The 16,782-nt window shown below is 47.7% G+C and overlaps 1 protein-coding gene across 7 annotated transcripts in view; it reads left to right on the forward strand.

The window, feature by feature from the left end:
* The window catches only part of scrib (scribble planar cell polarity protein), a 68,367-nt gene that overhangs the window by 13,663 nt on the left and 37,922 nt on the right, over positions 1–16,782 (forward strand). For all 7 annotated transcript variants that reach the window (XM_083673847.1, XM_083673850.1, XM_083673852.1 and 4 more), the window contains exons 2-3: positions 14,910–15,027; positions 16,264–16,342. In XM_083673847.1, the coding sequence (XP_083529973.1) occupies positions 14,910–15,027; positions 16,264–16,342 (197 nt within the window). The remainder of the gene's footprint in view (positions 1–14,909; positions 15,028–16,263; positions 16,343–16,782) is intronic.

Here is a 16,782-nt window from a genome sequence, read left to right on the forward strand (position 1 = left end):
CCCACTACCCCCCCTGTACTAACCCTAACCCCAACCCTTGAGACCTCTTCACCCCTGTACAAGTTCTCTCCTGTTAATAAATAATAATAAAAATAAATAAAAGCCTTCTGGCATTACGACTGCCAATGGCCCCTGGTGTGAGCATTGATTACTTTGTCTTATGATGACTGTTGGATAGATAATTCACTTACTTAAACAAATGTATTTGTTGTAAGTCGCTTTGGATAAAGGCGTCTGCTAAATGCCATAAATGTAAAAATGTAAAAAATATCAATGACACCGTACCCAGGCTCCTACGGCTGCCTCCTCTGAGAGCTGGGCAAGCTCTGCCTGTCTCTGCAAGCCACGGTTTGTCCTTGGGGCTCCACAAAGTTACTGCAGCAGGCAAGGCACACTCTAAATCTGGGGCAGGAATTATTTGATGGGGGGCCAGACAGACATTATGGTATCTGTTGACTAGCATAGATACATGTTAGAGAGTGTGACTTAATGCCAACCTTGCTGGGCATATTACGCCTTTTGCTTTGGTCTGTTTACGTGGGATAAATGCTAACTTTTAACCTCCCTCTTGATTTCAAATGTGAGCTTTTTTACGCATGCATTTATCCTCCAGACAAAGCAGAAAGATGGTGTCCAAAAATCTTAAAAAAAAAAAAAAAAAGTCTTAACTTAGGCTGTGGTGGTATTAAAGAAAATGTATTTACGTCTGGAAGGTTTTTTCCCCTCTGACCCCTCTGTGATTCTGAATACTCTGTGTGACCCAGGAATGGTGAGAGAGAACTTAATCCAGTTTTGGAGGCACTACTGTCAGATGTTTGTAATCTCTCGTCGTCTGTACAAAGCAGCCCTGTCGATCTTGTCTCAGAATTTTCTCTTTTTTTTTCATGCCAGTCCCAAGGCGGTGTTTTGAAAAATTAGGAGGCATCTGCTGATGTAGGCTAGCTAGTCTATCTAGGGTGTTGTGTTCATGTAAACAGTTGAATGGAGAGAGGCATTTTCATTTGGGATTTCTAGTGAGAGATCATGTGGGAAAACATCAATGCAAATGGAAGTGCCAAAGGAAAATAAGATGCATATGGTTTTGTCTTACATTGAAACTATAAGAAAGTGATCTCTGGTGATGTCTTCTGCTGTGCACATGAGAACTGTACTATTTGAACTAGTGTATGATTAGAAAGATGATGGTTCTAGCGACTGACTCTACAGCTCTGCTTTTACACCACACTGAGGTGGCTCTGCAGCTGTCCTGCTGTTTTACATAACCTCGGCAAGTGTTGACAGTGAAATGATAAAGCACCAGACCAGCTTCACCTGCCAAATCTGTTCAAGTGTTCCCCTGTGATAGGCTGGGGCTTTCAGGCACTGTGCCCTAGCCTCCGCTGAGAGAGATCTGGGCAGCATGATACAACACAGGCATCTCCTGCTCTCTGTATGACTTGGCTGCCCTAAAGCTGTGGAGTGTGAATGTAGGGCCAGTCATTTTCTGCATGTGATACTACCTGACCAGGATAAACTGTTAGTGCTATTGGGACTGGGGACTCCTTGGTCATCGTGTCTCGGTGGATAAGTCAGGGTGCCTTCCTCCAGGCAGGCCTGTGTGTAGCCTGCTGATGGAGGCTGTGTTGCTGAGTTCAGCAGGGAGGCAAGGGCAGAGAGCCTGGGAATGTGCAGACTGGCCGCTGCCGTCGAGGCACATGATCCTGTGAGGGGGCTGCAACCTGGACACACACAATGAGCCTTTATACCCGTCCGAGGTCATACACACACACACACACACACACACACACACACACACACGTCATGCACTTCTACAAACAGAGCGACAAGTGAGTATTGGGATGTCAGTTCAAAAGACTCAAAATCCAGTCCTCTGTGTTTCTCTGTATCTGCGTGCCCATCTTATGGCTCATCAAAATGGGCGTAAAGCAGGTGTGCTCCGACTAGTTGCTCCGACTAGTTAAAGGTCTTCCTCCCGTTTCCATTCCCCCCCCCCAAAAAAAAATCACTGCCCTGTGGCCATAATTGGCAGTGTGAGTGAGCCAGGGTGAGGTAGAGGTATGATGGGAGAGCATGATGGTAATGTCAGGAGCTGTTGGCTATTATCACCCTGCATCTCCAGCACTGTGTCAATGGCCCTCTTGAGCTCTTTCTTCATGTGGCTACGTGTACATCCATAACTGGCTCTCTACAGCCGTCCATATAGCCTGTCATATTCCTCTGCTGTAGTTAAGCCCCGCTCTATTCAGTGCTCAGGCGCTGCTCTTAATGGGCTTTTGATCATGGCATGCGTTGACAGTGTGCTGCCCGGGCAGGAAGGGCCCTGCATTAAACAATGTCCTGGCAGCGCCAGGGCGATAGATGGCACACACACACACACACACACACACACACACAAACGGCAGGGGAGCTTCAGTGCAGAACAGGCAGGCTGACGCAAACCGGATCCAGCCCATCCAGGAAAGAGCCAAATGTCCTCCGCAGGCCTATAAACAATAGGACCAACGACTGGCTTTGTGTCACGTCTGTGGGAACACAGAGGGACAGAGAGAGGTCTGCACTGTCCACTCGCTGACCTCCCTGTAAACATTAATTCCTCTTGTGTGAGTGCGCTGTTGGAGAGCTGGTGCAGGGCAAACTAAAGCTCTCCATAGGGCAGGCTAAGAAAGGGCCACTTAGGTTTGAAAACAAGTTTGCAGTAACAGTAACCTTTTGTCAGTCTATTATGTTTGCCCCCTATGAAATTAGGTTAAACAGACTGTGGTCCTGACTCCTAACAATGAAAACTACAGCCCTAGGTGGTGAACAGCTAACATGCTCACTTCCCCCTCTTTATCTTCCATTTGTGGTCACGGCTATGTCACAGTCACAAGCTAGCTCACAAGTCATGTGTGTATTTGCATACAGTGTTATTGTTGGTTGTGCAACGCCCTCCTCCACCTGTGATGATCAGATAGGGTCTGATGTTGGCCTGCAGGAGTCCCTCTACGTGGCAGCTCCCTCTCGCTCTCTTGCATGTTTGCTCACCTTGTAGCATTTCCCTTTTCAAGACAATGCATCTTTGACAATTATATTTTCTCTTTGTTATAGAGGTAGCCTCCATTTGTCAGTTTGTACAATCTGTTGTAGTAGACTTTGCTTTCTCTGTTAATCTCCTTTTGATATTCAAAAATGACCTAATTGCTGTTGAAAAGAAAGCCACAAACATAAGAGATCATCTTGAAGTGTAAAGACTTCAAACCTGGCTGCTTGTTTGAATTTGGTTTGGAATGCAAATCCCCATTTGACTCATGTCATTCCAAGTCCATTGCGTGCGTGCGTGTGTGTGTGTGTGTGTGTGGTGCTAATCTGGATGTTGACTTGTGTCCCTGGCCTTCCGCTGCTCTTCTCACTGCCACTGGGATCAGAGGTTTTTAGTCACCAAAGATGATTAGTCTCTGATAGGGGAACACTGGCTGGATTACCTGGCTATTAATAACCCACTGGAAAGCGTTTTAGAGTGTCAAACGTCCCTATCTCAGCCAGCTATCCTCCAGTAACATTCTGTTATGTCTTGCATATCTCTAATTGTCTTATGTCTGGTATCATCAACATGAAGTGCATCATGTACCTTGCATGGATCTCGGCCTAATATGTGGTCTGTTTGGGTTCTGACTCTCCTTTTTCTTAATTGATTCATGAATGTACAAAATACAGGCACAATAGTTAAAAATAGATTAGTGTCAAATAGATTAGTGACACATTGGGTCCAGACACTCTCTCCTTACTTCCCCTCAGTGATGACATCACAGCCGGGCCTCCCATTATGCCCCAGAGGCTGTGTGACATCTCCGTTAAGCTTTTAGCCCTGATCACATGACAGGGGTCAGAGGGGCTCAGAGGATGTATAAACCTGGGCTGGGGTAGACATGTCTGGCATGCTGCTCAGTTTTTATCTCAGCGGGAGTTCTCCCCTCTTTCCCCCCACTCCCTGCCCAGAAGAATGCTAAGCATGAGCTCTGACATTGGCCTTTCCCATTTCAACCCATGGCAGGAACTGTGTGCATGTTGTTTTTCCCAATGGGGAATGTTGTGTGTGTGTGTCCATGTGCCATGTTAAACTGCTTGTTAATGTCTACTCTTCCTGGCTCGTGTGCAACCAAGATATCGCTTCCCCTCGTGTGATATGCTTGCATCCCAATTGTTAGTTTGGACCCTGTGGTATTTTATCTCTCTAAATGTTTTTGGAGATAAGTCATTGAGGAAATCATCAGCTCCTGATGTTGTCTGAGATTTAGCCTGGGTCTGGTCATGGGTCTGCATGGCGGTTGTGGTCTGACTGTGTGATAAGGTAATAAAGCCTTCAGGCTGTGTAATGGAGCGGCGGGAGGAGTGGGGGCCTCTGAGCCAGAGCACACCATGTCCACCTGTTCCCCCCTCAGTCTGGTGTACTCACCGTTCCTCAGTCTGGTGTACTCACCGTTCCTCAGTCTGGTGTACTCACTGTTCCTCAGTCTGGTGTACTCACTGTTCCTCAGTCTGGTCTGGTGTACTCACCGTTCCTCAGTCTGGTCTGGTGTACTCACTGTTCCTCAGTCTGGTGTACTCACTGTTCCTCAGTCTGGTGTACTCACTGTTCCTCAGTCTGGTCTGGTGTACTCACCGTTCCTCAGTCTGGTCTGGTGTACTCACCGTTCCTCAGTCTGGTCTGGTGTACTCACCGTTCCTCAGTCTGGTCTGGTGTACTCACCGTTCCTCAGTCTGGTCTGGTGTACTCACCGTTCCTCAGTCTGGTCTGGTGTACTCACTGTTCCTCAGTCTGGTCTGGTGTACTCACTGTTCCTCAGTCTGGTCTGGTGTACTCACCGTTCCTCAGTCTGGTCTGGTGTACTCACCGTTCCTCAGTCTGGTCTGGTGTACTCACTGTGCTCTGTACTCCTGCAGAAGGAGACTGCACTGTGCTTGACTTATCTTTACCATATCATTTAGGCCTACCTTCCTTAAACCACATCCTCTATTCTCAACTGTTAAAGGTTGATTAGATGAATGGTGTCACTGTTAATATCTTGTGTGTACGGTACGGGTTCGCTTGGCCCAAAGCCATCGTGGATTAGCCATCTTAGATACAGCCATAAAAATAGATTGCATTTGGGAATGGTGCATTGCTAAAAATGGGAAAAAGAAGTTGCACGACTCGTGGGGGGATGGGACTAGTTTCAGTTGCGTTTTGATGCGAGATTAACCAGATTAGTGTTGGGTGGTCACCACTGCCTAGCAGTGCATACAGTATTCAGAGGGTAATTTGAGGCATTTCCTCTGTGTGCTGTCGCGGTACTACTGTAAAATGTGTTTGTTCCAGACTGTGCTGGGCCACGTTCTTCCTGAGGAGCCGGCTAAGGGAGCGTCTTGTTTCCTCGCGTGTGTGTGTGTGTGTGTGTGTGTGTGTGTGTGTGTGTGTGTGTGTGTGTGTGTGTGTGTGTGTGTGTGTGTGTGTGTGTGTGTGTGTGTGTGTGTGTGTGTGTGTGTGTGTGTGTGTGTGTGTGTGTGTGTGTGTGTGTGTGTGTGTGTGTGTGTGTGGCAAGGGCAGGCATAGCGGAGTCAGGCAGACTGCGTTTGTGTTAGACAAATGGCCCCTGGAGGCAGCCCCTCAGCACAGGCCTGCCCTCCGCTTCACTCCTGACTCATCACTATGGAGATCAAGATGGAGGACACTTTACAGTGCGGCACAAGATCTCCATAGAGACCACTGTCGGGAGGCTGTTTAATTGCGTATGTGCGCATATGCATACCAATGTATGTGCATGTAAGGATTTTTTACTTGTGTATATGCTGTTAGCCTGTAGTTGCCTGCACTTATGGTTGTGTACAATAAACGCCTTTATTGTCAGTGCGTCAGTGTGAGTGTAATGTGATCTGCAGGGTACAGAGGGGACAGTAAAACATGGGGCTGACGGCTCTGGCAGCAGCACAGGAGAGGACACTGCCCTGTAAAGCCTGGTGTTTTATTAAAGATTGCACAGGCATCACAGAATGCACTCTCTCTCTCTCTCTCTCACTCACACACACACACACACTCTGGGACAAAACAGCCTGTTCCGTTCTCACAGAGAGCTGAGGGCCTGTGTGAGGCCTACCAGGGGAAAGCTGCTACTTACTGCTGCTGCTGCGACCACAGGGTACAAGCTGGTCACCAGATACCATCTCATTGAGTAACACAATAGGTTCATCATGGATATGCAACAACTGATGCAGCATGTTGTATGAAATTAGGTCGCTCCGAACAATGGGAGCCCCTATGTAAACAGCATGATCAGACCCAGTGCAGACTGCAGCCAAGACTTAATCAGAACTGGACTTTCCACTTGCTTATAGATCAGTGTTTGTTTGACTTGGAGTGTGGGAGTGTTTGGTAGTGAAGGGCTGGGGTGAAGAGTGAACAGACAGACAGAGGGAGTGCAGTGTCAGCGTTGAGGACACCAGGCTGGTGTGGGAGTGTAGTTTATGTAGCAGCACCCCAGAGCTTTGGCTGACACCCTAGCAGAAGGCTTGTTTGTAAAGCGGCACATTTGTATTGAACTTCTATTTTAACTCCCAAGAGGCTGAATAGCTCTTACACATTCCATGTGTTTTTTTCTATGTACATGCACTTTGGTGGGCACTTTGAGGTAGAAGCAGTATGGTTTTCCCCTGCCAGAGGACAGGGACAAGGAGATGCTGCCCTTGCTGCCCCCCCCTATGACCCAGTACAGACAGAGACCAGTTCAGCAGTCCCAGTGGGAGGGTTCCCTAGAACCACAGTGAACAGTCAGGTCTGTCAGCTCTGTCTGCACCAGAACAACAGAGAAAGTGACCTTTTCCTGACTGTATTCAGTATGTCAGCCTGGAGATCCTGTATTTCTGGGCCCAACATGGCTAGTTCAGGTATAAGGCCTAGTGCTATAGAGTGCTCTGACGAAAGGAGCTTGCTCCAAAACACATCAGCATTAAATATTAGTTTCTTCAGGTAAATACATTTAAGAACACATTATTGTAGTTTTATTTGGACTACACAAGTCCAGCAGTCTACTCTGATTTCAACTTGTCATATGTTAGGCTGTATAGGTCTGCTGTGTCTGTCACAGCTGCTAGAGAAGCGGTAGACAACTCACCGCAGGTCTGAAGTGCCGTTGTCGTCCTCCTTCAGTGTCTCTGTCAGATCACCACTGTTTGCTTTAGCATCAACATCACAGTGACTGATGGGACAGGTGCAAGTAGAGGGGAGGCAGCCAGTCAATCAACCACACCCATGTGCGTGAGCTCGCGCGTGCTTAGGGGTTATATGGACTACTTGTGTATGCTGCACTTAGTGCTACCTACCCACACACACACACACACACACACACTTATCTGCCTGATTGCCTTTGGTTGCCATGTTTGTGTACCCTCAGGTTTGCGTGCTAACTTGGTGTGTGATGTTAATGTGATTAGGAAAGCTCTTTTAAATGAGATGCACATGGCATACTGTGTGTAGGTACAGTAAATAGAACAGTTCATGACTGGTTTGTTTGTGGACACACACACACACACACCTGTGCTCAATGACAGAGTGTGGGGGAAGCTGGTTGAGGTTAGAGGAAGCAGAATGGCATTTATTTAGTTAATAGAGGTCACTCACCAGAGTATGAAGAGTAGAAATAGTTCACCAAGCCCACAGTTCGCTTCATATCTTGGAAAAACCGAATCACTCTCAGTTGTATGGGCTCGTGTGACTCTCATACAGGGCTGTGTGACTCTCATACAGGGCTGTGTGACTCTCATACAGGGCTGTGTGACTCTCATACAGGGCTCGTGTGACTCTCATACAGGGCTGTGTGACTCTCATACAGGGCTGTGTGACTCTCATACAGGGCTGTGTGACTCTCATACAGGGCTGTGTGACTCTCATACAGGGCTGTGTGACTCTCATACTGGGCTCGTGTTTGGAGCACTGGACCTTTTATTTCCCACTCCTTTGTGGGGCTTGTATAAAATCTGTTTTATCGTTTTATTTTTCTCAATTTCCAATTTAAATTTCTTCAGGGGTTTTTTAAACTCACTTTAAAAGACGAGAATTAGACATGTCTATTATTGCAATGAAAGTGCTTCTATTTTTTTAGACGATTAGATAGAGCTGCTACAAATGAATAACTTACTCCTATGAACAAAACATGCAACATAGGCTCCTGCTGTTGAACTGGGACACTGAAGTCATTTTGAGATCACGCTACTGTCCTCACACTACTGTCCATCACACTACTGTCCATCACTACTGTCCCTCACACTACTGTCCTCACACTACTGTCCATCACTACTGTCCCTCACACTACTGTCCATCACACTACTGTCCATCACTACTGTCCCTCACACTACTGTCCTCACACTACTGTCCTCACACTACTGTCATCACACTACTGTCCATCACACTACTGTCCATCACTACTGTCCTCACACTACTGTCATCACACTACTGTCCATCACACTACTGTCCATCACACTACTGTCCTCACACTACTGTCATCACACTACTGTCCTCACACTACTGTCCATCACACTACTGTCCTCACACTACTGTCCATCACACTACTGTCCTCACACTACTGTCCTCACACTACTGTCCTCACACTACTGTCCATCACACTACTGTCCTCACACTACTGTCCATCACTACTGTCCTCACACTACTGTCCTCACACTACTGTCATCACACTACTGTCCATCACTACTGTCATCACACTACTGTCCATCACACTACTGTCCATCACACTACTGTCCTCACACTACTGTCCTCACACTACTGTCCATCACACTACTGTCCATCACACTACTGTCCTCACACTACTGTCATCACACTACTGTCCTCACACTACTGTCCATCACTACTGTCCTCACACTACTGTCCTCACACTACTGTCCATCACACTACTGTCATCACACTACTGTCCATCACTACTGTCCCTCACACTACTGTCCATCACACTACTGTCCTCACACTACTGTCATCACACTACTGTCCTCACACTACTGTCCTCACACTACTGTCCTCACACTACTGTCCATCACACTACTGTCCTCACACTACTGTCCATCACTACTGTCCTCACACGACTGTCCATCACTACTGTCCTCACACTACTGTCCATCACACTACTGTCCTCACACTACTGTCCATCACACTACTCGTCAACCCCATGCTTCATGCTGTTCGTGCCAAAAACTGCATGAGATCATGTACGTTGCCGTTAGCCTACTACAGTATTTGGCAATTTTGGAATGGATGTCCAACGGCACACTCAATGTATGCAATACTGAGTTTCACTTCACACGAACCGTGGAACTGTGTACCGAAAGGGACGGGTAAAACCCATGAACCGTTACACCCCAATTCCAGACTGAACCACTCAACACTGTAAACAGGGGGAGGACTTCAGGTTCAGACTGAACCACTCTGTACAGGCCAAGAGGGGATACCTTATGGAGCACAGTCATGCAATACAGTACTATTTTGAGTTAGAATAACCTAAAATAACATTAGATTGTTTTACTTGGTGTTAGCCTGCAATGTATTGAAATCACCATTTAAAGTTTAAATGTATTATCAGTTGGTTGACGTCAGGTTTTATGTATGTTGTGGTCAGGCAGGGCTTAAAGGGTCCAACCCCATTAGCTGGGCAGACTGACCAGAGAGCAGCTCCCCTGTGCGAAACCCATTGTTTACCATCCCGTCTTCATTAATAATCCACCATCCCACCATTTCTTTCTTTCTCCCTGCTCTCCTGGCCTCTCACTCATCTTCTTTCTCCCACTCCTATTCTCTCTCTTCTCTATCCCTCTACTCTTAGTCATTCCTGCCTTTTGTTCTCCCCCCTCTCTTTCAAGTCTTCATCCCCCTCATCCCTCCATTTCCAGCCCATTCTTCCCGTCTCTTTTCTCTGTGCCCCCTTGGACAATGGAGGAATCCCCCGGTTCAGCCCGTAGGAGGGGGCCGTGTGTGACCATGGGCCGCCCCTGTGACTGACAGCCCTGTATGGGGCTGGCTACTCTGCCTTTGTCCCTTTGCCAAGGAAAATGGAGGGAAAGGGCTGGAGAGAAGTGGAGGAGCCAGGGAGGGAGGAGGAGGTATAGAGGGGTTGGAGGGGGCTTCATTCATGTGTAGAACTGGGCTTTTGGTTTCAGTCCCTGTGGAGCGAGAGGAGGGGGGTGGGGGGGGGGGGCACGAGCCCCCACTTTAACAGGACAACAGCGAAACTATTTAACCCATGTCACTCTGTGATCACGCACCAGACAGGAGCTGTAACACTTCTTCTCTTCTACTGTTGAAATATCCCATACGTGTGCTTAAACCTAACTTTACATATGACATTTGAGATACTGGGCTAAATAGACAGAAGATGTCGGACTCATGCTATGTCTCTGCCACCTGTTAAGTTTCCCTGTAGATGGCCCCTTTCTCTCCCATGGCCCCTGCATCTATGGCTGCCCAGTCTATACCACACTGCACTGGTAATAGAAGGCCTACTGAAATCCAGCTCTGAGTTTACACCACAACACAGACTGTAGCTATCTATATAAATGTGAGTGTTGTGGTCATGAGGCCTCCTATTCACAAGAGACTGGCCAAGTTACTCACTGAACCAAATCCTCCCAGCTTTTCTCTCCCTGAAAGAGGAGGCCATCACAAAAGCATTTGTTCCCCATTCCTCCGCCCCTCTCTTCCCCACCCTCCGGTTGTGCCCCCACCCTCACCCCAGCTGTGTGTGTGTGTGTGTGTGTGTGAGACCAGCAGACTGGTGGGATAGTGTTGGCAGTGGATTAGTTGGATGGGAAGAGCGTGAATGGAGCATACCAGTGTGGATTCCATCCACTCCCAGATGAAAAGGAAGAGGGCGAGAAACCCAGAGAGAAAAAGGGGGGAGGGATGAGATTTAATGCTATGTAATTCTACTTCCTCCCTGTAGCCAACTTAGAAAGCTGTGTGCAGTCATTCCATTGATCTAATGTTTCAGCAGTTTGTTAATTCAGGCCAGAAAGGCGAGCTCAAGCCCTGTTGAAGAGACTTGAAAGCATTTTCTCTCTGTAGACTCTCACTAGACTGCTTGATAAGCACTCAGTGTTAATAGGTTGATTGCCTTGTGTAGACTTAACTGTGAGCTATTCTTAGGATTTTTGTAAATTCCTCGTTCTGCTGTGGTTGATCCTTAGGGAGAGATATCTGGGTAGTGCAATGCAGGCTCGTCAATCCAGGATTTTTCATTGGCAATCTTGCATGTTAGCATTTCGGGTGTGTGAGGTGGTGTGTGTGTAATGTGTAGTATGTGTGGTGTGTGTGTGTGTAATGTGTAGTATGTGAGGTGTGCCCCCACCAGAGCTCTGTAATGGTTTGATTGGAGAGCTGCCCTAAGCTAAATGGAGTCACTTGACTGCAACACTGAAGCCTCTGTCTGTGTCCATTGGGCTTTGGCCTAGTGGCCACCTTTACTTAACACACACTTTCTCTCACGTTCTGTCCATCTTTTCCCTATGACTCTTGGTTAGGATTAGTTTACAAGGCGACATCTGGGCATCTAATACTAACTATGCTGAATGGCTTATGGCTTGTCATCGTCACCGCTGATTTGTGGATGGAAACACACACACCTCTCGCTGGGTTTACAGTGCTGTCCTAGCACACATAAACACACACATAAACACACTTAAACAAACATGAACCTGTGCTCGCTCACATAAACACACACATATGCACGTTAAACGGACTCCCCACTGAGTTCCTCACCTTCAGTAGCAGTGTTCTGTGCTTGAGTTTACATGAATCACTCTTAGCTCTGAAAATTAGTGGTAAAACCACTGCTAAACACCCGCACATGCATGCATGATAACTTCATCATAATGGCTTAGGCATGCACTCTGCTGTGTTCCATGACTGTTCTCTTGGAATAGCACAGCAGTGTCTTTGAGAACACACACACACACACACACACACACACACACACACACACACTCCGCCCCTGCCTGAAAGAGGTGTAAGCCGAGCGGGACGGAGTGCAGCTGTGTTTTTGAGTGAGCAGCAGATAAGGCTTTCTCCCAGAGCACGGCGTTCACATGTCACTCCTCACACACTCACTGTAGCGCAGCATGTCTCTCGCGTAGCCTCTTAGACACACACACACACACACACACACACACACACACACACACACTCCAGCCTCTGTCACAGGCCTCTCATGGGTGGCCACAGGTCTCACTCATTGTAACTAAATGATTCCCCTCACCACAGAGCCCATTTCACACCAGCAGGGATTCATCTCTCTCTGTTTATTACACACTCGCTACAGTATGCCCTTCACATTGCCTGCCATTGTTCCATAGAGCGACATTGTCCACTATATCAGCAGCATGAGTAGCCCCTACTCTTTTAATGGAGTCATGGACTGACATCATCAGACACTGACACATCCACTTCTGCAGAGTGGGTGATCCACCCTCCGCCTCTTCAGGCAAGGTGGAAGGCTTGAGGACCGTGGCCTAGATTTTAGTTTTAGAACGGTCTGTGGGGGTCATGTGAGAGTCATACTGCCCTCTGCTGCCTCAGTAACCATTCACCCCCCACTCCCATTTCCAACCTCTCTAGTTCTCCATCCTGTCTCCCAACCCCCTCCCCCCCCTTACATAAGCAAACATTGCTTACAAGGGCTCTGTAAGAAAATGGCCCCCAATCGCCATGTTGTAAAGGAAATGTAGCTCCCTGGTTCTCACCGACATGTTGGCTTACCCTTCTAACGACGTTGTCACACGCACACACACACACACACACTATGGTTGTTTGGTTTCCCTCTGTACTCGCCAACAGGGGTCTCCTGTGAGTGACAGAGCAGAGAGTCTGGAGAGAGGGAGGGGGACTGTGTCTGTCTATCTAGGGGTACAGTAAAACCTACTGCACATTGTGTTATCGTCCACTTGATGGTGTTGTCAGAACAATCTGCTCCCCATTGTCTTGCTGTTCCAGCATGAAGGAGGAGAGCCTCAATTGAAAGCAGTGAGTTGGACAGTTGGGGTGTGTAGCGTTACTGTACCAAGCTTGGTTAACAGAGAAGCATCAGAGAGGAGATTGTATGTCTCTATGGCTGCAGCCACACTGCTGCTGCAGGGTGAATGGTTGTCTTTGTGAGTGTGTGTATAATCACCCGTTCACTGGACTGATTGCATTTCAGTCCAGCCTCCCCTCACTGACTGGGCTTTCGAGACCCTCACGGAGGGAGGGAGGGAGGGAGGGAGTAGGTAGAAGTGGGGGTTGTGGAACGTAGCAATGTAATGGGCTTCATTAATCCATGTTAGTAAGGTCCTGCATGGAGGAGTGTCTCTCATTCTCGGTCTATTGATGTTTTGGTTTTCTGTTTCTCAAGTGGTTGGTATGGGAATGGTTGAACAAATGTGTCTGTGCCCATGAACCTGCACTCTTGGCTGAACTGTTCTGAGTCCATCTCCCATCTGGGGCTGACCAGGTCACATGCTCCGCCGGGTCCTATTCCCTCTTGCTGTCACCTGAAACCGGTCACCTGCCGGAGTCACCTCCCTCCTTCCCCCTCTCTACCAGCTGCCAGACCTGGCCCTTGCCACACTACCAACATACACAATCAACAGGGGAAAGACTACAGCTAGCTAAACCACCACCCAGTCCCAGCCAAACACAATACACACCGACTAAGAACAGGAAATGTCTGTCACCGAGGGGCAGAGCTGGAGCAGCATTCTTCCCTCTGGCAGTGTAATTGTAGAGCTGTCTCCTAGCATGTCATACTAGTGTGTATATTCCATTGCAGACACGAACACAAAAGAAGGCCTCGCTTTTGTCCCAACATTTATGCAACTCCCTAAACTGAGAGAGGGAGAGAGACAGACACAGACATTAGACACAGAGTATTATATTGCGAAAGTGTGTCTTGATTGGTAGGAACTAGTTTGCTATTTCCAGGATTTGGGAGTTAATCATGTCACCCTGTGGATTTCGTGACAATGAGCTGCCTTCAGTCTTGGCCTGGCCAACCAACAAATTTAAGTTGATTTGGGGTTCAGACTTGATGTCTTCTCTAAAGGCGTTTGTGAGTGCGTGCGCGCTCCTGTCTGTCTGCCTGCCTGCCTGTCTGCTTGTCTGTCTGCTGGCCACTCTGTCTGCATATGAGAACACACTCTGAATCATGCATTCCAGGCAGAACAGTCCAGATCACCCTTATTATCCTCTTGGACATTCTCCTCCCTGATCACCATCATGTCTTCCAATCTGATTCTGATGAACAGGCATACACTGCCCCCTCTGTGGCTCCAGGGGATGATTGAGTGGTTAATGGCTGCGTAGTTCTGGGCCCTGTCCTCCCTGGCCCTGCCAGCCAGCCTGTGAACAGCGGAGGACAGGACGCACCGGTGCTGCCTAGAGGAATGTTCTGAATGCAGGCCCTTCCAAGATCCAACAAACAGTCTCTTGTGAGAATACTTGGCGCGGCCGTGGCCACTGCCAGCGCTCCCTATCGCGAGCCACGCTATTTGGCTGTGGTTGCCATGGTGAACGGGGGGGAGGGGTTCTGGGATTTTGTTGATGGAGTGGTTTCAAAACCTTTTGGAAGATGCATCCTGGTGAATGTAGGCTATGAGACATGTAGTGTGGAGGATGTTGCTGGTGCTCACATGGTCAGAGACAGCAGCTTGACATCTAGCTCTAAAGTTGGACAAACTGTTTTCTTTCTATTTTTTTCTAAACCGTTTGAAAGATGCACTCTGGTAAACAGGCGGCACTCCGGTAAATAACACACCATGTGTGTGCGCGGACACTTTTGTGTATGGTACAGATCTGATGCTGTGTGTGTGTGTAGGTGTCCTGTGTGTGCATGCAGTCTTAACACTGTCCCTCCATGTCTGTGTCTCTACAGCCTTTCTTCAGACTTCTCAACCTACGGAAGCTTGGCCTGAGCGACAATGCCATCCAGAGACTCCCTCCTGAGGTGGCCAACTTCATGCAGCTGGTGGAGTTGGACATCTCCAGAAACGGTACACACACACACACACACACACACACACACACACGGTGTGTAGATCTGTAGCCCCTTTGCTGGGGTCAATCACTGTACCTACATACAGCAGACATGCCTCCTAGTGAGACGATTAACACACACTTATTTTAACGGCATGTAATAAATAACATGCTGTCTTGGCAAGCGTGCCTCAAAAGCACATTTAGCATCCAGACAAGGAAGAAAGACTTTAGGCAAAAACCTCCACTCTGCAGAGAGATCGCAGAGAGCCTTTTGTGCCAAATACAAGCAGTTAATACACCAATAGCAGATACTGTGCAGGCAGTACCAACTACCAACAGCTTTCAACAACAGATTCAACTCGTCCTTGCCAACTCCATCTATTTAACACAGTCAAAGGCAAGCCAGGAAAGTGATATCTCTCCCCAACCCCTTCACAAACACAGAAATCAATACTCGATTCCTGCTCGCGATCGCATACGTCAACCAGATCTCAAATGTAACCTGCTTTATTTAGTCTCAGCTGTATTGCATTCTGCAACTCAGCAACGCAGCATGCGATGGAAATAGGCGTTGCCCTCCCCATGTCCTTGGTATGGCTATCATATATACAGAAGGGACAGGAAAGGCCTTATAGTTATGAGACGCATCTGTCCTGCTGTGTAGTATTATGAGATGCTGCAGCCAGAGGACCTGTGAGATGTGGCCTTATGACCTACTCCATCTATAGGCTTGGTTTGTTCTCTCACACAGAAGAGTAATGGACAAGCCAATCTCCATGTCTAACACAAGCCTCTGAAACCTAGCAGTATTCTCTGTATGGGCCGCTTGAAAAAAATGTTCAGAAAAATGTTGCTTTATCTGAAGTTGAAATACAGGTGGATACAATGTGAATCTGTGTGTGTGAAGCTTTGAAATGGTATCTGAGGAATTGATAGTGACATGGTAGACAATGCCAGTTCGTTGAGTCTTGTATCACACATATGAGAGACATGCCATGGTAGATAAGATGAGAGCAGGTGAAGGTATATTCCTTCTCCTCGTCTTCTTTCTCTTTTCTGCCCCATCTCTCTTCTCTTCTTTGTCCCCCCTCTCCTCTCCTCTCCTCTCCTCTCCTCTCCTCTCCTCTCCTCTCCTTCACTTCGCCAGGCCATCTGGTAGTGATTATGAGGGAACCTGAAATGGTGTGCTGTGTAAAATGTGATCCCGTCTATGTAGATTGTGCTGACTTGTCTCCCCTCCTTCTCTGCAGACATTCCTGAGATCCCCGAGAGCATTAAGTTCTGCAAGGCGTTGGAGATTGCAGACTTCAGTGGAAACCCCATCTCCAGGTTAGTGCATTGGTCCGTCTCTCACCTCACTGTCGCTCTTGAGGGAATATTGGAACATACCATTATCATTGAAGACATGGGGGGGGTTATTTTATTTAAAAGACATGTTTAGACATATAAATACTAATTTCTAGCTCAGATGTGTCAAAACAGGCTCTTAGTCAGATCAGATTATATACTGTACATGACAAATGCCTAGATCTTACAAGCCTTTGTGAGGCTATATAATGCTGTTCTGTGACCAAGACTGTGTTTAAGTGAAGTGTCATGCTCTGCTGGCAGGGTAGCTCTTAGTTTCCCTCCTTCAGCTTCCTCCTATAGAAATAGCAAAGAAACTGTTGGCAGGAGTGCTGATGTTGAGTGCTTTCACAGATGTCGTCTGTAGTAGGACTAGTGTATAGGAAGTGGAGGTAGCTTTTCCGTGTGGAGGCGTTTATGCT

Source organism: Argentina silus (assembly GCF_951799395.1).
Source record: "Argentina silus genome assembly, chromosome: 1".
Taxonomy (NCBI): Eukaryota; Metazoa; Chordata; class Actinopteri; order Argentiniformes; family Argentinidae; genus Argentina; species Argentina silus.